Raw genomic sequence first — 22,746 nt, forward strand, 5'->3', positions numbered from 1 at the left:
AGCTCATAAATGGGAAAGACTAGACCAGATTAAGCTGCCAAGCACATTGACATGGGGGAGAAGGTATAATGAAAAATCCCTGAAGGCTGACGTAAACGAACAGGAAATGTGTCATCGGCATCTGTCACGAATGTTCAGACTTAAAAATTAATGCAATAGATTTGAACAAACACATTACATTGTATTGGGTAGTGTCTGTCTTTTTGAAAAGTGGTTACATGGGAATACAGATCTGAAGGGTTTTTATTGTTAAGTGCGTACGTTCATCATCTTGACGCGTTGACTTTTGTAAAATTTTGTTGAAGTCCCCCTCCACTCGATAATGAAGGAAACCTCAAGTGAACTCACATGGACATTTGAGATGAAAATGTTTGATGTGTTATTTTTCAATGAGGGAGAAGAAGTTTAATGATTTCAATTTTTTTCTTAACCGGTTAATTTAACTTTTTTAGTGGAACAAAACGTATTGGACCCCAATTCCAAGCTTATTTTATACTCTTATTATTTATATTTTAGTATTTATATATATCTGGGGGGGAGTCTGTGTAAGTTGCCTCATTTGCATGATAGATTTATAGTATAAAAATGGCTTTGCAGTGATCCTGCTGAAACCTTCTTCTTTTAAAAATAAAATAAAATAAAATAAAATTTAAAAAGAATTCTTGCATAAACTCAAGACAACAAAAAACAACTCACAAACATTGTGTGCCCATTTCAGAGGTGGTACCAAGTCATCATTTTGCAAGTCCCAAGCAAGTCTCAAGTCTTAAACTTCGAGTTTCGAGTTAAAAACAAGTCATAATGACCTCTTTTCCAAGTGTAATGTAATTTTAACATCAGAACAATGACAAGTTACAAGTTTTTTAACAAGTTTGTTAAAAAAAAAGTTACTAAGCTAACGTTAGCAAAGCATTAGCTCGCTAACTATGTTAATATTAGCCTTGACTTTGTGCTTGGGGGAGAGCATCAAGTATTTCCAAGTCAAAAGGCTCTTGTCCAAGTGATGTCATAAATCGTTGGTGTTTAACTCCAAGTCAAATTGCAAGTCTGTTTTTGATTTTGTCTAGTCAAATCTAACGTCATCAAATTTGTGACTGGAGTCAGATTCGAGTCCAAGTAATGTGACTTGAGTCCACACCTCAGTGTCTGTTTTCAGTTGCAACCTTATTGTGATCTTCTCCGTGACATAATCTACCTTGAATTCCACTGTATATTTGGAGGCCAATGTTTTAACCAGAAGATTGGGATATTTGAGATATTATCATTTGGTCTGTTTTTAAGAGGGATCTTAAGAATAAAAACTGTTGGGTTCAGTCATATTAATCTCTTTTTGGGCAGTCTCAAATCTGTGAAGTCCCCTACTGAGCCACAACCAACCCATCTGAACATAGTTCAGATGAGTCATCATATTTCTATATAAAATGATGATTACAAATAACATCTTTCCGTGACAGAATATTTCTTGCTCACATCCAAACTATCAAACTATTGTTGAAGGTCACAAAAGTATGTCTCCCGCTCCCTCCCATCCTTCCACCATCCACCCATCCCAGTACCCTCCTGCACCTGATATCATTATCACCCCCCCAAACTCCAACTCCTCCACCCTCCATCCCTACCTGTCACCCTCCCTCCTACCCCTGCTGCTCATCACCTCTCCCTCTGGTACCTGACACATCTCTCACCTCTCCATCCTCTTACTCTCCCTCATCCTTTTACCACCCGCCATCCTTTCTCTCTGCATATCTGTCCCCTCATTCTCTCAGTTTCGCCTCCTCTACCTATCACTGTCCCTGTGGCTCTCTCTCTGAACCCCTCCCTCTCCGTCCCTCTCCACTTTCTGACACTCTATGTGTCGCTGCTGAACTTCCTTCTGTGTTCCATCTGCCCTTTTCCCACCTCTCCCACTCCCTTCCAGCAGACCCACCTACTCAACGGGTGCTCACCATACAGGCAGGCGGGCGCACACACGGCCCGGAGCTGTCAACGCACTCCTCAGACGGTCTGCGCTCTACCGTGGTTCAACAGCAGGGGGAGTGTCAGGCTGCAGAGGAGAGGACAGAGAGGGGGGAGGGGGGGCTGAGAGCACAGCGACCTCTTGACCCCTGGAGAGAGACGCTGAAGGACAAAGTAAAGAGCAAATAAGTTCAGTTTCATCTATTTGGTTTTTATGGTCTTAGGAAAGTATTATATTCCAACTTGAATATTCCCTGCTCTCATGCACCCCTTCTTTTCTGTACGAGCCTGAGAATCACATACCCAAATAAAATAAAATAGGTTTTGAATCCTTTATGACATAAGTCGTAAACTGAATGTAGTTCAAAACCAGTAGTTCAATTACATTTTGCAGTAGCTTGCTGGTAATTGAATTACATTTATATTTGCTCAGTGATTCAAGTAGTTAAATTACTATTTGGCCATTTTTTGTGTAGTCAACGGCATAGACTACAAACAGTTTCAGGCCATTAAAGGAAAGGAATCGTATGTGTGTTATTAACAAATGTTTGAAGAGGTTGTTGCTTGCTATTTTAGAAGTTACTTACTTTAGAGTAATCCTGCTTGGTAAAATACCTCCACTTAGACTCTAGTTTCTGGAGGCAGGTGTCTGACTGATGGACATTGTATACAAAAGCTGACATTCCTCACACCTTCCTATAGATTATGGGGTATTTTACTTTTTTGGTTTATGTATGACGTGAACAAGTTGCCACCTTTTCCAATAACCTCACTTGAGTTTGAACTACTAAGTATCATAAGTTAACTAAACAAACTTCTCCCTCAGGTAGCTTTACTGTAGTTCAGCTTCTTTCGGTAGCTTTCCAAACACTGATGTAGAGCTGCAACAATCAGTCGCCTAATCAATCAGACGATGAGAAGAAAATTAATCTGACAATTTTGATAATTGATTACTCATTTGAATCATTATTCAAACAAACGTGATGGCTGCAGGTTCACAGATGTGAAAATGTACTGTTTTTATTTGGAAACATTTACAGTAAATTCATTTCGCTGGGTTTTGGACTGTAGGTCGGACAAAAGAAGAAATTTACCAATGTCAGCTTGTACTTAAGGACATTATTGTCTTTTTCTCTTTTACCTGACATTTTGTACAACAAATAATTATCGATGAATCAAAAAAATAACCACAGATAAATCAATAATATAAATAGTTGTGAGCTGCAGCTCTGCATTTATGATCAAATGAATAAATTCAAGCAAATTGCACATATTTTTATTGTATTTTTTCATATTTGTATTTTAACTTTAATACAATCCTATTTTTATGTCTCCTGATTTTTGCAATACTTGGCAACAATGGGGATCCTCAAATGGTTAACAGACTTGGCCTTCTTTCATATAATGTATAGTTTTCAAGATCTGGGAAGGATTCATCTCAAATAAGGTGACAAATTTCCCTCCCAGGATTCAGGCTCCTGCTTGTTGATTAAGTTTGTGGAGAACATTTAAAATTAACAGTAATCTATGTTTTTGTTTTTGTTGTTTTTATTTTAACCACAGAATTGACTAAATGTCTGACAGTCTCAACAAAATGGGTTATATTGCAGTACTTGCAGGGATAATGTGTTACAATAGATTGCATTGGATTGTTAAGTATTCCATGAGTGAATATCCACCCCCTGTATATATGTAGGTTACAGTAGATGTTACAGCACATTATCATGGCAGTGCTCAGTGCACAACAGTCCTATGATCTGTCTACTGCCCCCACCTGCTGGTTAGAAATCATGTTTTTGTTACTCAACAAATTGAACCCTGGCCAATCTCAGTGTGTTTATTTGTCTGAGTGTTAATGTGTGTGTGTTTGTGTGTTTGTGTTTGTATGTATGTGTGTGCGTGTGTGTGTGCGTGCGTGCGTGTGTGTGTTTTACACAAAGAGATGTTCAGTCACTTCCACCCACTTAGTTTCTCTCTATCTAGTTCACAGTGATCTTTCTCCCACACCTATCTCCTGCACCCATTCGACCTAACAATAAAAGAGCAGAACGGCAGGGGACCACTGCACCGGGGCCGCCGGCCTAATGAACTTCACATACTGACAAGCACAAATAATCAGCCGCCCTGTACAGTAATAAGAGTTTACTAGCCAGCGTTGTTTATATCACACCGTTGCTCTCAGAAGCCACAGGAGGGGAGAGTCTGTGACCTTAAGAGCTGTGGGTCCTGCACTGTCTAATTCCATGTTTATGGTTTTGCCTTTTATAACACACACAGACGGAGCTGCCCAGGCCACAAGCACACGGAAATATCATCATGCGCCCTCCCCACTGCTAATTGGTGCCTTGGTACCATCCCTCTGGTGAGGATTCAGCTTTGTGCAGGGCGACCTAAGGAGCAATGCCAATTTCAGCCTTTGACTCTCTTCCTGTTCCTCTTTCTTTACCCCACAGTGCCGCTGTCAACATTAAAATGGATATTAAGAGCAAAGTTCACTTTAACAAAAAGAAAACTGACAAAAAAAATATGATTACATGTAAATTCATATATATTCATAAACTGCTGGCAAGGTCTACAAGCGAATGTGACTGAGATCATTATACTTTAAGATTTGTGTGACCTTACTTGCTCTCATCCTATACAACTCTGACTAAACGCATGGAAAAGGTTTAAGTCCTGGCTTCTCTGTGGGTGTCTTTAACATCATTAAATATACTGAGAACATGAAGTAATGAAATAATGTTAATGGATTAGTTTTTGTGAACAACTTTTCCGAACAAGTATTGCGTGCACTGCAACAAGTGTTGACATTTTTAGAACACTGAAATTATATAGCAGCTCACCATTATGGTTTCCCTGGCAACAGTGCAAAGTGCTTTGACTCTTACCAACTTTTACACCTTAGCTTCGCACAAGCCTCAAATCGGCAGTTCAGTGGGTTCATTAACTTAAAACAGATTTATGATTTATAAGACAGAGTGAATTATTTCAGTGTATTCCTGTAAATGTTCTCGTTTTCTGATATTTTTTCTCAGCGCGGATTTCAGGGTGGCACGTGACACATATCAAAAGCAGAAAGGTATGTTCATATGAGAAGAGATGACAGGGAAAGAGGCATCTGCACTGAGAAAACGCACAGCAGTATGGGAGAGAAACAGAGGGATGAATGGCTTGCGGTGCTGCGGGTGATGTGGAGAGGACAAAAAAGTAATTATGGGACGACTAAGGATAGATATAGAACTGGGCGAGGGAGTGAGGAGGAAAGGGAGACTGAGAAGATGAAGAAGAGGAACAGGGTGGGGGGGTGTGGTGACCTGCTGGAGTCCTTATCACGCCATGATAGTTAATTAGCCTCTGACGGTGGTGGCAAACATATTCTGTAGCCATCTGGAACAGGAGGGAGCTGTCTACCTTTTTTAGACATATCTGCCTGTCTTTAGTTCATCTGTCTATATTGCGTGTCATGTTTACTATACGCTGGTCTATCTGTCAGTCAGTCTGTGTGAGCGCCATCTTCCAGCTGCCTGCCATATTGACTAAGGACCCTGATAAATCCCTGTGGTATCCATACTCAAAATAAGTACACATCCACAGATTCACACACAAGACAGCTGAGCAGTCTGATCCTCCAACTGCACTCTTCTCATCATCCACAAGGGGTCATGATTACATTGGCAAGATTCCTCAGCAGGCTTTAACTGTGATCTGCAGTCGTGTTCGGTGGAGTATTCAGATACAATGGGTTTAATTTGTACTACATTTGTTGAGAGCCCTTGTGTAGATGTCTTACATGTGCAATTATGTGAGAGGCAGTAGAGCAGAATTTTAGAGTTGACAAATATGAATGAAACAATTAATTTTTAGGATTATTTTACATAAAGACCGTCCTAACAATGTTTTATAATGATTCAGCTGCACATTTAAAGTGCTGAAATTTACATTCATTTCAATATGCCACACTGTTCTATTACGGCTAACGGCTACTCCGTTAACTATCAGTTACTTAACTAACAACAAATAGTCCTCTGCCAAGGTGGACCAACTATGTAGGGAGAGAAGAGGGGAAATTATTCACACACATGTTATCTGTGGGGCTGGATCCTGCAAGAAGTGACAGATAAAGCAAAGTATATGACCACAATTAAATAATGAAAATATACCAGCAATGGCTGCTATTGGTGGCTTCAGCCATGGGGACAATGAAGTGTAAAGAGCTTTTCCCCCCAACAATCTGTTCATTAAGTTTTCAACACTATGTAAAAATAACATTTAGAATACCAAATGTATGAATGTTTACAAAAGTCCTGCCTTTCTTTAAAATAAATACATACACAGTGACAAGCAACTGAAAAATTGTAGCACACTCACATGTATAAAAAAAATACGTAAATAAGAACACAAATAGCAACAGTAGCTAAATGATAATCATGATGATAATAATAATAATAAATGAAAAAAAGGCTAAGAAAGAAAAATTACATTGGGGGTTCTATACGACAGACACTGATACAAGTCCTTCATTGCATACTGTGTAATACAGTTACTTTGTACACAACAAGTTTAAGTGAGTTTTAATGCAGAGTGTGATTATGCTTCTTCCGTTATGTCCAACACACAAGATAAATCTTTGCCACTAAGATAATTTACAAATGGGCCCCTGAAAAAGAGCAAAACTTAATTATTAGAATAGAAAGACCTTTATTGTCATCATTCAATATGTGTATGACGAAATTAAAACAGCTGCCTCTTATTACCATCCCTAATAAAGGTTACTTCTGAAAGAATATCAGCTGCACCAGCCAGCAGTTTACAGTCACATCAGGGACTGTTGGCTTGCGCAGTCTCCCATTTTATTTTCCATTTAGTAGCAAACAAGCAGAACATATCAGATATTATTAGCTTTTAAAGAGCTTTAATGTTTGGCAGTAAATGCAAATTTAAAATTTTACAAGTTTAGAAAAATGCCTGTTTTGTTATTGTGTTGGTGGTGATCAGTGGTGTAGTGGCAGGGCCTAGCTGATGAGTTGGGTGTACCACTAGATGGGCAGGTAACATAGGAGGAAGTGGATAGACTCTCCTATATATTCCAATTAATTTTTAGCTGGTGGGTGCTATAAACTGCCAGATAAAGGTTTTTTTTTTTTTTTTTGTAGTTTTAGAGTTTCTGTAACCTCAGTTTAGATAAATAAATGACTAAATCAATCAATCACTAAGATGGTCATATTTACATCACTGTGATATGACTATTCCAGCTACCATAATGGATTTATAACACAAAGATTAATGTGAGATTGTAACAAGAGGATGGCTCAATCTTTTTCTAAATGATTATAAAGTGTTTCCTTTTATTCTATTTCATTTCAGTTGATCACCTGATGCTGCTGTATCAACACTGTCAGCCTGGCAGCTAGGGAGGCAACCGCAGAGGATGGTGCGACACGTCAAACCAGTTATTAATCAGGTATCCTGTCAATCAATACCTACGTTAATACTGGACTCCTTTTCCCACAATGCGTCGCTCCTGAATGCACGTGTCAACGCTGCCAGCAAACCGGACTGAACGTCACATTCCTGCATTCCCTTTTTCCTCAGTCCGCGACGGCGGAGTTGTAGCTACCACCACATAGCTAATCCTCTCCTCCACTCTTCATTTTGACAAAACACACCCATGACACGGCGGATTTGATCTCAGGAGGTGATCCCGGGTTCACCAGGAGTCACAGTCTCTTTTCGGGTGAGGATTTATTTTATTTTAAGCCGGGTGAAGGTGTCTGTCGGTTGGAGTGCTATAACCGTGGTAACCAGATAACAGTTTTATGAGATACGCTGGATTTGCAGCGAGTTGTCGCCGTGAGTGACCTGGTTATGGTTTGGCCTCAACTTAGCAGACCTGTTGATACAGCACAGTTGACGGAATGGGGTTTAAAGCCGTATTATGTGGCCTGTTGTTTACTGTTGTACTTAGTAGCTAGCTAACGTTAGCCCGGCTGGTTAGCCGCAAAGCTTGCGTCACCATTGTTACCGGTGATACGCGGGCAGACACGCCAGGGTGTGGAGGCTCTTCCAGATGTGGCTTTGTTACTTTGACAGGCACATTGTGGTGCATTCATTTGGATAACCATAAACGTCATGTCAAGTTGAAGCACTTTGCTAACGGATACATATCATGCTAGCATCCCAGACAGCATGGGCGTGGTTATATAGTAGTGCAACATTGGAAAAACTGTAGCTAAGGGAATCATGGGATCGTTATGGTCAGTTTGTAAGGTCACCTTTGCAATCAGTGAGGTTTCACTAACGTTATACTTGCAGGCTAAGAATATTCATTCATAATGTTAGATGTCAGTGTGTACTGGAAAGGAGCTGAGCACGCTGCAGGTCAGCAGCCTGTCTCAGCTGTTGACTCTAACAACAAAGAGTGGATCACAGCTGCTGTTAGTCTGGCAGGACAGAGAAATCAATGATATACATTTTACTCATATATAATGTAACATCTGTCATCTCTTCTGAGCACTGAAGCAGTTGAAGCACATAAGACCAGTTGTTTAGGTTGTTGGTTTGCATATTTTTAATTAGCACCCATGGGACAAACCTAAACCATGTTGTACATGTGCTATAATCTTGCCCTCTCCGCTTAAAAATCAATACAGTTTTATACATCATTACTCATATCTTGTAAGTTAGCAAACTTTCAAAACTAGGTGGTCTATCATATAGGAGTCTTGACTGCTGTTTTTAACTTCAGTTCACCCATAACATTCCTGAGATTCCTGCTGTTTGGAAACTGATTGGATCAGAGGGACTTTAGCAGCGGTAAAGGAATGCCTGCATGCTGACACAAGTCACACAGCTGAGACCCTCCTGACTTATATGTGACAGGATTTATCACATATTATTTGCATGATTTATCTTAAACAGGCAGCTTTTTCAGTGGAGAGTTGGTTAGTGAACTGATAATCGAATTTATCCGACACTGCTGAGAGGAAAATGTGCTCCTTTGAATGAGGGATACCCTCACAGTGTTTGATCTTTGCCCAACCTGCCCGCATTACCGTGGAGCCTCAGCTGGAGGCATTGGCGAATAAAAAAGTCTGCCTAGTTGTAAGTCTGGTTCAGCCAGTGTGTGTATTAATTTTAAAGAGGTATTTAACTTGGCTGGGTGCCTGTTAGCTGAAGTTTATCCAGACCTATCAAGTTATTGGTCAACTTTCTTTTAAACTTTTGTGAACACGGTACAATGAAACATGTAGATAATATATATAATATAATCATAGCTCTATTTGGATTTCACATAGGCCTGGACTACTTGGCCAAAGTTATTTCCACCATAGAGAATGACATGTTTGTGACAGTGCTCGAGCTTGTGCAGGAAATGTATGGAAGTGTATGTGTGGATGTTATCTGTAGGAACCCACGAAACATGTATCCATGTGGTGACACAGCTATATAGCAATAAGTAATCTATAAGTCTGTATAATATGTTTCCACTTGTGGGATCATACATATCAATAAACAGAATAAAACAAACATCTGGAGCACTATATAAATCGACCCTGCTGTTGCATAATGCATACATGCTGCATGTTGTGACAGTTATATTACTTAGTGCTGTAGTCAGGAAATATTTGGCATAGGCCTACGCAGTAAAATGCTTAAGGTCTCATCCAGATTCACAGTTCAGTTCGTTGACATATTGCATTTTATCCTGACTTAGATTCATCTTGCAGCTGTACGATATATGCAGAACTTATCCATGCATATGAAACTTTGTAATTTTAAGTTGGTGTTTTCTTCATGACCGAACCGCTTGATTGCCTCATGACAGAGGTGGCACGAGAAATTCAAGTAGCATTTTACTTTGGTCTTCTCTTGCATTAATCTGATCTAATCACTGTAATCTTAGACTGTTACAGTCTACCTGTCTACATCACAGCAACAGTCCAATTTACACTTGATAGTTAGCAACTGAGGAATAAAATACAAAGACTATGATTGAGCTCTCCCAGTAATAGAAACATCAGTATTGCTGATGTTTAAACTTGGCCTGAAACACAGCTTCATTTATACCATCTAAGCAGAGTGGGTGCAGTGTCATCAGCTCAGTGATCTGCAGTCCCAGCAGCACATTCGACTGCTGCATAATGATGTGAGTGAGTGATTGAAGCGGTGAACTCTGCCCTCAGAGGACAAACACTGTCAGAAAATGAAAGAATGATCCCAGAGTAACAGTAACAAATAATGATGCGAGGGGCTCGTGTGAGTAGCAGTGTGTCATTTTTACCTTTATGTCTCATGTTAAAGCTGAGTCTAAGAAATGGGATAGTGTTTAGGGCAGTGATATTGAACTTATGGGTGCTGGGTGGCCCACCAACTATTTTCTGTTTCATAATTTAAAAAATAAATGGATTCACATTGGGAATTTTTGGTACTTTAAGTGCTCATAAGGTGCCAAAGTGCATAAAAACCATCAAAATAGAGCTTGTTTGTGAAAAAATGGTGCCATTTATTATTAATGTTTATTTATTAACTGGTCCTGGTGTCCTGTCATTTTGCAAAAGTGCCCCCACAGGCACAACAAATTGAGTATCCCTGGTTTAGGGCTTGTGACGCACACCCAGGTATACGCATGCAGTGCTTTGAAGAATGTGGAGGAGGAGCGCACACAGCTGCATGTTATGGAGAGAGTGGGAGTAGCCTGCAGTAAACTGGAACACCCTGACTCAGCCTGCGTAGCACAGATCTAGCCTCATTTCAGTGGGAACTGCTGCTCATTAGGTTGCCTGAAGTGTATGGATGAGTGAGTGGGAAAAGAGACAATGACGAGAGGAAGATCAGATCACCCGGACCATGATTGATGAAAATGTACAGCAGGAGAGACACATCAGGTGGTTAGAGGTTACATCACATCAGGTTAAAGCTGAGGGTAGAAGGCCTTTAGCTTTGTATATGTGGCGTGCTTCTAGCAAATTACTTTTAGAAACAAACAATTGCAGGGCTATTGTCACCGTCTTTCTATGGCCGACCTTTTTGCACTCAGAGTTACTTGTTTTGTCATCATCTCATGTGTTCGACCCTCTCCAATAATGCCTGCAGCTCTGTAGCCGACTAACCTTTGTTGCCTCTCTTTTCACCTTTGTTGCCGTTCAGCTTTGAGGCCTCAGAACTTCTACCTATACTCCATACACAACTGTGAAGCTCGTGAGCTGAGTTACACACCCTCACTTGTTTGCCAGGACTTTGTATTTGTGTGTGTGTGTGGATCCGGACAGAATGGCATTGTTGGGCTACAGTCCCACAGTACTGCACATGCCCAATGCTCTCCCATTAGGTCACATTAGGGGTATTGGAGGACAATGTGGGTATTGTTTTAGGTGTACACACACACACACACACACACACACACACACACATACACATACCCTCGGACCCCCCTCTGTGGCGTGTGCAGGCTATCTTCCACTGGTCTGTTCCTCTAGATTCAGGTCATTCAGCTCAAACTGTATGAGTAAACACGTTTACTCACAGCAGCTTGTTACAGTGAATGGGAGGCGGGAACTACAACAGACTCCTTTTGAAGTTGGTGTGTAGTTTTAGCTTTGCAAACACATATTCCTTAATTTTAGTGCTGTGATCAGCCTTGTACTCTAACTTTTTGTAATTGCCATTTTCTTGTTGGTTACTTTTGCTTTCCCAGTTGGGGAGGTTTTGTGTATTTTGCATGTATTTCAGTGACATCTTGCATGTCGACTGCCTGGGTTTTCATGCCTCCATCATGCAGGTGTTGAGGTTGAAAGCTGCATGTGATTTCCACGATTGACTGCTGATGTTGAGGGTGAACAGAGGTTTTCTATATCCTGTTCATATCCTGCCACACCAGTTCCACAATACAGTGACACTCTGGATGTCCTGAGACTTCATGCAGGAGTAGAATTGATTGTTACTGTCTATTTAAAGCCTGATTTTTCTCCTTCCATAGCATTGCAAGTGAGTGAACCAAGACTTTGGGACAGGCAAAGTGAAAACTATGTGCTAAAAACTTTGCCAGAAACATTGCAGCAACATTTTGAAGATTTGCCACCTGTGTTGCTGAAGTTTGCCGAAAAATTACACATATTTTGTTTATACTACAGAAGAAAAGAGGCCCAAATCCTGTCCAGGATTCACTGGCCTTACGCTCTCCACTGATAGTGTATGAAATAGTAAAGGCACCATGCATGCATTCCAATTTTTTATTAGCATGTGCCCATATGTGCATTGAAATACAGGGAAGCATACTCTTGAGGCTGTACTGAAAGGGCTGGTGGGATTGAGGAGTAAACACCATGCAAAACCATTAACGGCAACTGATTTTGCATCTCCACAGTGCCTCTCAAATTTTCACAAAACCCAACTTTGATGCATCCATAAGAGCACTTCCTGTACATAAAACATTTTGTTGTTTGCAAATGATTGCAATTGTGTTTGTTGCTCCATCTAACCCCTCATAAATAGACTACTCCAGATAACATTTACACCTGAGTGTGACTTTGTTAAGCCAGCCAGTCAGTAGTAGACCAGATTAGGCGAATTAGCTGCTCTCGCTGCATGGGGTGAGAACATTGACTTGGACTGCCACTGGGGGAGACTGGGTCTCATGCTCCGCTCTGTTTGGGCCGTGTGGATTATGCTTCTTGCTGTTTGGTTGTTGTGTAACCATATCAAAGGCTGCAAATCACTGGTGGCTCATAGCTTGTTTTACTTTGTTTATGATGCATGTTGTGTTTTATTATGCTGTGATACAGCCAGTTTGATTTGTTAGAGACTTGTACAGTAGTGGCATTGTGTCTCTGGACCACAGGGGATAATGGTTTACATGCAGCAGTTGTTTGCTTTATGTTGCAGCTTAATCAGAAATGAATTTTTTATGAGGTATAAAGCTTAAGAGTAATCTTTTAATGTCTCACTTAAATCAGTACAGTTGACCCCATTAGAGCTGAGCTTGTTTCGGTGAATCAAAATCTATGAAGTAACACTAGGAGAGAATGAGTGAAGCTTATCCTTAACAGAGGAAGAAGTCAATAATGAGTAAGTCCAGGAAGAGTACTGGCAGGCAATACATTGCTGCTACATAATCAGCACCTCTCAATCAGTGCACCTGGGAATGTGTGAATTCACCACTTTGCCATGCCATCTGAGCTGCGCTTAGTTTAGTTTCAAAAGATAATTACATTATTTGAAACCCTACCACTCTATTCACACATCAGAGTGTGTGTCAAACATGCTTAGATAAGTTGAGAAGGGAGAGATGTTGTGCAGTGTATCATGGTCACAGTTGTTTCTTTTTGCAGGTAATCAGTCTACTCTAAATCTCATCATGAGGTATGGATGGTGTAGATCTGTCTCTGCCTCTCAAACAAAGAAACTGTGTGCAGTCCAGTGCCATGCTGTGTCTGTCTGGCCAGTTCAGTATCAGTCTGGACGGTGCTGGGCTTTGGGCACAGTCTTCATCTCGGTTCTACTGTAGGACATGCTGCTTTGCATTTTACAGTTTTGATCTTTCTCTGCTGGCCTGTGGTGTCACTGGTTACGACAGGTTTCCCAGCACCAAGTTTTAGTGCACCATTCATCCGTCTCAATAACCTACTCTGTATTTCCTTAGCCTGGTTAGCAGACCTCTAAATCTCTGCTCACATCTCAGCTCAAATATACTCAGCTGCCAGTCTAATACAACAGCCACACAATAAATCCCACCTTCATGAAGTTTATAATGTTCAGTCCTTCAGTCCAGTGTTAAAGAGTGGCGTTGACTGAAATTTATGGCCATTGTGGCTGCTACAGTTTTACTGCTGTGAAATTATACTATGTTCTCTGCGATCTACAGCCTCCAAAATGTCCATACAGTTTAATCGACACCTCTAAACGGTGTCAACTGAAACTGAACATTATATTAAGACATCAGTGAGGTAGAATTTACTGCATGACTGTTGCATTACATAGTGTTTGTTTGAGCTGGTGTACCTAATAATGAACTGGCATCTGACTGTTGAATGAATCAGTGAACTTAAACAAAATGGGAAATCAGTCTCATTATCAGGCCAACAACAACTAACTAGAACATACATAAGGATGTTTAAACACTAATACGTGGCTCCTTTTAATGTATGAATGGAAGTATGCAGATTTCATGATGTTGCCTGAACAAGATATTCTGAAAGGGGTAAATGTAAACTGTGATGTCTAGACGTGTTACATACTGAGATGCCAGTTCTTCAGCTATAGAACAACAATGAAGCTAAAAATATGGCAGCCAGCTCTTTGTTGGAACAGCTGGTAGAATTGAGGGAGGGAGAACGAAAGGGTGGAGGCAGGAAGGAGCAGGGGAGGAGTCGGGTATGTTTGACTGAAAGAAGTAGTTTGAGATGGGGAAGGAGAGCGGGACAGACGGATAGAAAGAGAAGGCAGCTCACACTGTGATGATCCATGTAGGCGGGCCATGGCAGCAACCCACAGACAACCCACATTAATTTTTTTGCGATGACCACTACAACATATTGCTTCATCAGACGTGACCTTTGCCTGTCGGTACAACTCTGTTTGTCTTTCTTGGTTTTGCGCTCCATGATTTGTTTTAGGTTTGGTTTTCACTTACTCTTGACCTACAACAATTAGTCAATTAAATGACTCGTCAGTCTACACAAAACTAATTGGGAACCATTTTGATAAGAGATTCATTGTTTTATTAATTTTGTTAAGCTGAAATGCTTAAAATTTATGGGATCCAGCTTCTCAGTTGTGAATATTTGATTGTTTTCTTTTTTGTCTATTAAATATAATCAACTAAATATTTTTTGTATTTTGGACTGGTGGTTGAACAAAACAAGTAATTGGGCTTTGGGAAATTGTGATGGGCATATTTTCTATACTGTACCATTTACTGAGCTAAAAAATGAAATCACTGTTGCAATGTCATCTTTTTATACCACACATTGGCATGCTTCTCACTTATCAAAAACCTGGTGCTTACATTACCCACAATGCAGCTTGACTGTTGATAGGTTGGTCAGAGATTTAGGTTTGTTGTGCTTGGAACCTCAAGCAGAGATTAAAAGAAGGTGAAAGAGTTTTGTAAGCTAACTTCTGTCTGACTCCACATTGCTTATTTTCAGACTTGTAGCCTTCACACCCAACAAGCGCTGCCTTAAGTAACGCTACATAAAGAGCATTAAACAACCTTTTCACATCTGCTGGAGTATTCACCAAGACCTGTAAACAAGATTTGATGTGTAGAATTGGCACACTTCTTGCCTGGTAACCACACAAATCTACGAGCTCATGTTTTATTTGCTCGGGGAGATGTGTCTGGTCTGCCTCCCATTTAAACAAATTTCCATCCAACTGGCGCTAGATGGGCCAATCACAACCTTTTATCGGATATAGGGCATGTTTTAGACGATGACTAGCAACTTGCGCAGCTTTCGAGCTCAACACAAAATATGTGATGTCATTTATTGCTTGCGCAGCCCCACGCCAGATACACGATGGCTAGCATAAAGCTAGCTTAGTAAAGAGAGAGCTGCTGTGACATTTTCAAACACAACCAAGATGGCTGCAGCCGATAAGACATGTTCTGTTTAAGTACTGTTTTTAAATTCTGATCGCAAAAACAGCAACGCTCATTCCCAGACATATTAATGCTACATCATGACAACTCGTCTCTGCATGCTGTAGCATGTTACACGCTGTTACATGTGTCTGTCGCTCAGCGCTACTTCACGTTTCATCGCTCTGATTGGTTGTAGGTCTATCCAGTTGTGTCCAGAGGAGATTTAATCTGCGAACGTCGATTTCCCTTGGAAATCAAAGTGAACTGAGAGGTTCCAGACTAATTTGCATCGAGAATCAAAATCGCAAAAATAGATAAATAAATAAATAAATAAAGACACATATCTATTATGAAAATATTAGTTGCAGCTCTAACTCATTCTCCTGTTTAGTTTGAGCCTGAAGGGAAAGGCTGATAAATCATAACTGCTAAATTTAATTTCAGAGTCTTCATGAATGTATATGCTTTCCCTCATCATTTGCATCAGTGTGTTGTAATGTGAGAGCCCACATCATTGCTTTATCTTAAAGTATTGTGTATTTGCAAAACATGTGTTTGGTTAATGTGAGATTCCTTGTGATGCTATTTGTGTTTCTAACCTTGCAGAGTCAGTTTCTGTGTTTAGTTTAGGATCAGAGGAGCCACCACCCTGCTGTCTTTCTTTCTTTGTTTTTTCTCACGCACGCTTAATACAGTAGCCTTTTCTTTGTCTGGCCCAGATGAAATCCACAACCTCCGCCCCTCTGTTGCACTCTACAGGGATGACAGTAGTTTGGGTTGTTGACTCTCACATGAGCATATTTGTGCCACCTCAATATCATAATGGCAGGAAGGCAAGCTTGTTCCCCACCACCAGGAGAACGCTGATGTTATCGTTGTTAAGCTGACAGATAAAATCCACAGCTGACGCAAAGCGAATGTAACCAACTCTTAAAAGCAGATTTGAAGTGATGTGTTATGAAACAGCAGGATAGACAGGACTTTGAGTCAGGTCTATGATAGATACACACAATCAGTGTTTGCTTTGGATATTGATGATAATGTTATTCAGGGTGACTGTAATGCATGAACAGGCCTTGTGATTTGTTGCTCCTGCTGCAGGGTGAGCAAATTTAAGTATTATGAAAGTATCACACAGATGCTAAAATTAATAGAAATCACAGACACCAAGACAAAAAGACAGAGAGCAAGATGAGTTATATTAACGGACGGATCAATAGCTGTTGGCAGCAGCTTGCCCACAGGCAGTAATTCTATACTACATGTCAAGGACAAGTGTAGGACATGTGACTGTGCTGCAACCATTACCAGTATGCATAAAACCCTTGCAAACACCCAGACTACTACTGTATGCTATTTGTTCAAGTGGATTTTAATTGATGGAGCTCTGCTACAGTTGAAATTATTAACTGAGATGAAAAATCAAGGCTCCTACAACCTTACTTATGTAAGCGGGGGTGTACAAAATATTAAAAACACAATTCAATAATACTCTACTGTTAACTGCAGCCTCAGAAATGGCCTTACAGGTGAATTAAAACTTCAGAGAGTCAAATAAATAAATGAATAAAGTGGAAAGAGCAGGCAATTCAATATAATAATCAGGCTGGAAGAACTGGAGAGAAGCATGACCTGAATGACTGGGTGAGAGCTGGGACACATATTGGTGTTGCGACATAAATGGTCTGATTTTGGGGCAGCACATGATCGCGCAGGAACAGGACACAAAAACTGGGCCAGTAGTTCAATTTGAAGTTTGAAGTGTCAAATCAAATCACCATGAACACTGAGATGAGTCTTTATAAAAACAGTAGGAATAACTAATGAGTTTATTTTTAAAGAGGACAAATCCTTTCACACGAAGATGAAGTTAGTGCAAATGTAAGTGCATGCAAGCATGTGTATGTGTGTGCGCCCATACATGTACAGCATATGCAAATGCATACACAATAGCCCATGCGGGTTATGCATCACATGTGCTGTTTGTTGTTGTAATTTCCTGAGGTTAAAAAAATGTCAAGGCAGCTGATGGCAGCACTGATGAATCTGCAACCTGCTAGCGACAAATCACCATGGTAATCAAAGCCCTGGTATCAATAGGTGGATGGATTATACTATTGACATGTATGGATTATACGACTGATTTCACTGTAGGTCAGATTAGGACATGTTTACTCTGCTACATAGCGTGCAGAGATTAACGATGTTCATAAAGTTAAGCGGGAGGGTAGTGATGAGAAGGGAGACCCGCTGTCCTTGTGCAAGAGACAGGTTCAGGTTCAGGTCTCTTGCTCAACAGGGGTGCTGTCCTGTAGCTGACCCTGAGATCTGATCTTCCAAAGGGACATCCATCTCCTGTTAGTACTTGGCAATGGTAAGTCAGTGGGTGTAAATATGATTTTTAGTGTTGTTGGTGCCCAAAAGGAATTAAAAGACGAAGATTTTAATTTGTTGTGTTGAAATAGTTGGTGTGATCTCAGTATATTTTTCACTTTGACATGTTGTTGTGTGATAATAAAATAGACTATGGACATTTAGGATGTAGCACTCCTCATTATCATGGACTTGGATAGCCCTGCAGCTATAAACCACAACAGAGGCTTTAAACTTTGTGTGACTGACTTGCTGGCTGCAAATGCACAGGGCTCCCCAGCGAGTCCCCAGGGCTCAGCAGATACCATTCTGCGTGCTCCAGGGCCATAAATCCTCTTTGCATGGCTGGTGATCAAGCCATGATGTAAAGGAGCTTAGTAGCAATAGACAGCCAGGCAGGAAGCTGCTTCCCTGTTGGCCACTGGTCAGGTGATCAAACACAAACACTGACAGGAGAGAGATAGAGAGAGACAGCAGGGAAGAGGTGTAAAAACAAAGAGGGAAATGGACATGGAGAGTTGTATGAATGGTGACACCAGAGGGAGTTAGCTGTAGGGGGAGTCTTGCTGTTGGACACTTTGGAAGCAAGCAGTGCATGCAGTGTATGTGGATGTTTGTTGGCAGCAGTGAGGTTATGTGCCTTCCTTGAGTGTTTGGAAGGGACCAAGGTGAGAGAAATGCCTGTTGTTATTGCTGATAGTTTGGGCTGCAGCTAACAATCATTGCCATTATCGAATCGATTGACTGGTTCCTACCTAGAAAATCGTGGAAAAAAATATTCCTGTCATAATTTCCCACAGACAAAAAAGACAAAAGAATAAAATCATATTTCAGAAACTGGTTTGGTATTTTTGCTTGAAAAATGATTAAAAAGATGAACTAATTATCAAAATAGATGCAGATAAAGTTTTGTCAATCAAGAAATTGAGTACTTGACAATCCGTTTCAGCTGCACTGGTGCTGTTCTCAACAGGTTGTTGACAATGATGTCATTGTTTTGATGCTGGGGGTCTTACTGTAGACACCAGCTAGACTTCCAGTCATAGGAGATAAATGCTTTTATTTCATTCTAATCCTCTCTGTCTCTTCTTCCCTGCACAGGTCACTTTCCTCCTTCCCTCCCCCTCCTCCCCTTCCACCCGTCACCTCACCGGTTGTCATGGAGAACTCTTCGGTGGCGTCCGCGTCGTCTGAGGCTGGGAGCACACGCTCACAGGAGATAGAGGAGCTGGAGCGCTTCATCGACAGCTATGTGCTGGAGTACCAGGTGCAGGGGCTTCTGGGAGACAAGGCAGATGGAGACTTGGACTTGGACAATGGTGGCAAGGTGCCACAGGTCAGAGCCTTATTATTTCAACGGATGACATGCTCTCAGTTGTCCCATATCTGTTAGCAGCAGTGGTTATTTTTAGTGGTGTCTCTGGTTTGTATCTTCCAAAACACACTGGCAGGTCCTGCCTGCATCAAAACACCTGCCTGTATACTTACTGTGTTTGTTACTTTTACCTTTACATTTGCTTTTGGTAGTGGTTTTCCCTATATATGTAACCCCCCCCCCCCCTTCAGAAATGATAGCACCTTCTCCCCCCATTTCTCTCCTCCAGTGGACAGATGACTGTAACAACAAGAGAGATGGCAGCTGGACGTCTTCACGGGGGAGAGGCTCAACCAAGCCAGTAAGTGTGTGTGCTAGTGTGTGGAGTTTACCTTAAAGGTATACTATGCAGGAACACTACATTCAAACTTGCCCCCTCCTCCCCACACTGCAGTATGAGCACTGCAAGCTACTGTTGTAGCAAAGTTTAATTTGTGGTAATGGAAAAGCTGATACTTTAGCAAGCAAAGGAAGCTAACTACCGGCACCTACTTGTTTTGCCTCGCTATATTTGTGTTCCTTCAGGGCTGTGTCTGCGATTTTCATAGCTTCCTCTTGGATGCATGCTGCCCACAGTCTGGCAAGTGGTCGCTACCTTTTCAGAAAGTCCCAGCCTCACATGGGCACTGTCACTGGCCAGGGGTTACACACCACCGTCCAGATTTCATCTTAGTCATTAGTTCAAGGTCCCACAGTTTCGACTAATCAGCGTCATACTTGAGTTTGACCATGTCCTCAAGCTAGTTTGCTGTCTCTGTTAAGTAGCTGTTTGTTAGTCCCTCACTCTACAGCAGAAAACAGCACTTCAAAACAAAAGCTCTGTGCCATAAATTCATTGTACTTCAAAATAAAGTGTGTTTTTTACAAACTTAACACATTCACGAGTCCCTTGCAGTCCATTCAGAATGGATGCACAACGCACTTTTGGACCACGACCCACCAGTTGGGAACAGCTGGTCTAGAGCACAGCAAAAGACGAAGAAACAAAACAAATACAGGCAGAGGGGCAGGGTTTCTGCTGATAAATGCACCGTCACACACTTTTGGTGGGTCACATGAGATGACTGAGGGGGATAACTTTTGTACAGGTATAGACATTGCTTTTTAGGAAAATCCTGCATAGTATACCTTTAATGAATTAACTAAATAATCATTCACAGTCTAGTTATGCATTGCATGGATACAGTGATTCACTCAAGGGCTGTACTGGCAAAAAAAGAGATGGGGGTTGGTAAATCGTATCATACCATTCATCGTAAGGACCATAATGAATGAAAGATGGAACCTAACCTCCATCTTAAAAAAAGAAATCTGGAGTCAAATAAAGTCTGTATGGTCTTTACTATAAATCAGTGTTTGTATAATAACAGAGTGTTTCTCATGGTTGTTTCTCAACCGATCATAACTTAATGAAGATTTAAGAAGGCTCCATTTTAAAAGTCTTACAGTGCACAGAATGACACTTAAACTTCCAGGGTTATTTAAGATACTGCAAATAACAACATAATGTCATAATGGTGTGGGAGTATAGAGCTTCTTTTATCAAGTTATGTTAAGTCAGCAACAACCTAGATAAACTGGAGAAGACCACAAAAAAACCCAAAACTAATGTGGTAATAGCTACAGTACTTACCTCAATTTGACCAATATTATGTGATGCAGCACATTTCAGATAATGTCATATTTCCATCTAATTTATTCATCTGACCCATAAACCCATGATGCTAGTCTGAAAAAGCTATGAGAGTAGGCTTGGTTTTACCCCATAAACAGGAGCAAAAAATACGTAAACACTATTTCAGAATATTAGAGGCAAGGAAATCGTGTTTACCCCGCATTACAACAGTGGTTTTACTGCCACTTCCATGTTGTTGTTGTCTACTTCTGTGCTCATTTGGACCTCCTGGTCACTGGTGCATCACATTAATTAAAGTATAGGTTTGCTCTGCTCTCAGTTCTTTGTGTTCGGGTTAGTCTTTCCCTCGCTGTCAGCTGCTCAGCTGTATGATTAGAAGAGACTGTAACACCAGCCTTAAGCAGTCCACTGCTCGTCTGCTTTCTTGTGGTTGCTAGAGACGAAGTATGCTTTTAATGACTAACATGGGATACTGTGAGGCTAGAGCCAGTAATTAAATAATCCTAAATGAATTATCAGTCAGTTAGTCTGCTAAATATCTGTGTGTGTGTGTGTGTGTGTGTGTGTGTGTGTGTGTGTGTGTGTGTGTGTGTGTGTGTGTGTGTGTGTGTGTGTGTGCTGCTCTGCTCTGTTCTGACTCTACAGAGTATTATCACTCCCCAGAGATTGATTGGTATGATTCACCAGGAAGTGAGTGGTGAGGCAGCATGGTTGAGAGGTTCAGAGAGCGCAGAGAGATCTAAAATATGAGGGAGGTAAAGACAGAGACTAGAATTGAAATGTCATTGTGTATACCAATGCATCAAATTCATTTTCAGTGCAACAAAATTAGGGAGTTTGTTTTTAACATGCTGTTTCAGAAAGTATCACATTATACAAGGCTTGGTAATAAAGCTGAAATTTTTTGCGACCCTTGGGGCCTGTTTTCCCACGCAGTGTTTAGTGAAGCAATTAACAACAATCAGAAATAATTCGGCAAAGAGAGAAGCAAACATCTGGTGATAGAAATGGGAGCTGTTATCTCAGCTCAACAACCAAAGTGCTGCACTGTCCTCTGTTCTCTCGATTGTTTTCCCAATCAATAAAACACAATACAGGTTGTTGTCACGCTTCTAATATGCACTTAAAACAAATGTAAAAGCAAGAGATATGGCAATCTTGCTTCCAATAACAAAAAGGCAGACCAGTCAGTTCATTTAATTATATTTATAAGGAAAACACACATTAGATATCAGTTCTGTAAATGTGCCAGTGTCAGCCAGCTGCCTAATTTTCATTGGAGTTTGGTCTAATTTTGAGAGAGGGGTTTGTCTCTCTCGTGATCTTATTCTGTGCTCTGTGTGTCCGCGTTAGCAGGCATATGAAAATGCGTAAGTACAATCTGTAGTTCAAGCAACAGCCTTAGAGTCAGCAACTTGCACTGAGATGAATAGGGAGATCTAGGCACTGGTAAGATGGAGGGAAGTTTACCACAGTTCATTTGCACATACTACCCAGATTTTTAATTAGGGCTGGGCGGTATGACAAAATTTTCATATCACGGTTTTAAGAAAAAATCACATCGGTTTCACGGTATTTCACGGTATTTTGCTCAGGTTCGGCCAACTTGACATGCTGCTGTGTTGTGCTATGGCCTATTCAAGTGCGGGAATGTGTTATTTACCTGACAACGCCTGAACGCAACACACGCTCCGCTCCATTCATTTGGGCTCCACTGACTGCATACGGAAGCGACACGTAGAGAAGCCAGCGGGGTTGTTTACCGTTTGCCGAGCCGAGAGGCTGCATGTAGGCTGCATGAAATGTTAAAGCATTTTCCACCTA

General features: G+C 40.9%; 1 protein-coding gene across 3 annotated transcripts in view; it reads left to right on the forward strand.

The window, feature by feature from the left end:
• The first annotated feature begins 7,526 nt into the window (after window positions 1-7,526).
• ctif (CBP80/20-dependent translation initiation factor) overlaps window positions 7,527-22,746 on the forward strand; it is a 62,674-nt gene continuing 47,454 nt past the window's right edge. For all 3 annotated transcript variants that reach the window (XM_050052969.1, XM_050052970.1, XM_050052971.1), the window contains exons 1-3: window positions 7,527-7,690; window positions 19,013-19,247; window positions 19,516-19,587. In XM_050052969.1, the coding sequence (XP_049908926.1) occupies window positions 19,071-19,247; window positions 19,516-19,587 (249 nt within the window). In that variant the 5' untranslated portion in view covers window positions 7,527-7,690; window positions 19,013-19,070. The remainder of the gene's footprint in view (window positions 7,691-19,012; window positions 19,248-19,515; window positions 19,588-22,746) is intronic.

Source organism: Epinephelus moara, chromosome 9 (assembly GCF_006386435.1).
Source record: "Epinephelus moara isolate mb chromosome 9, YSFRI_EMoa_1.0, whole genome shotgun sequence".
Taxonomy (NCBI): domain Eukaryota; kingdom Metazoa; phylum Chordata; class Actinopteri; order Perciformes; family Serranidae; genus Epinephelus; species Epinephelus moara.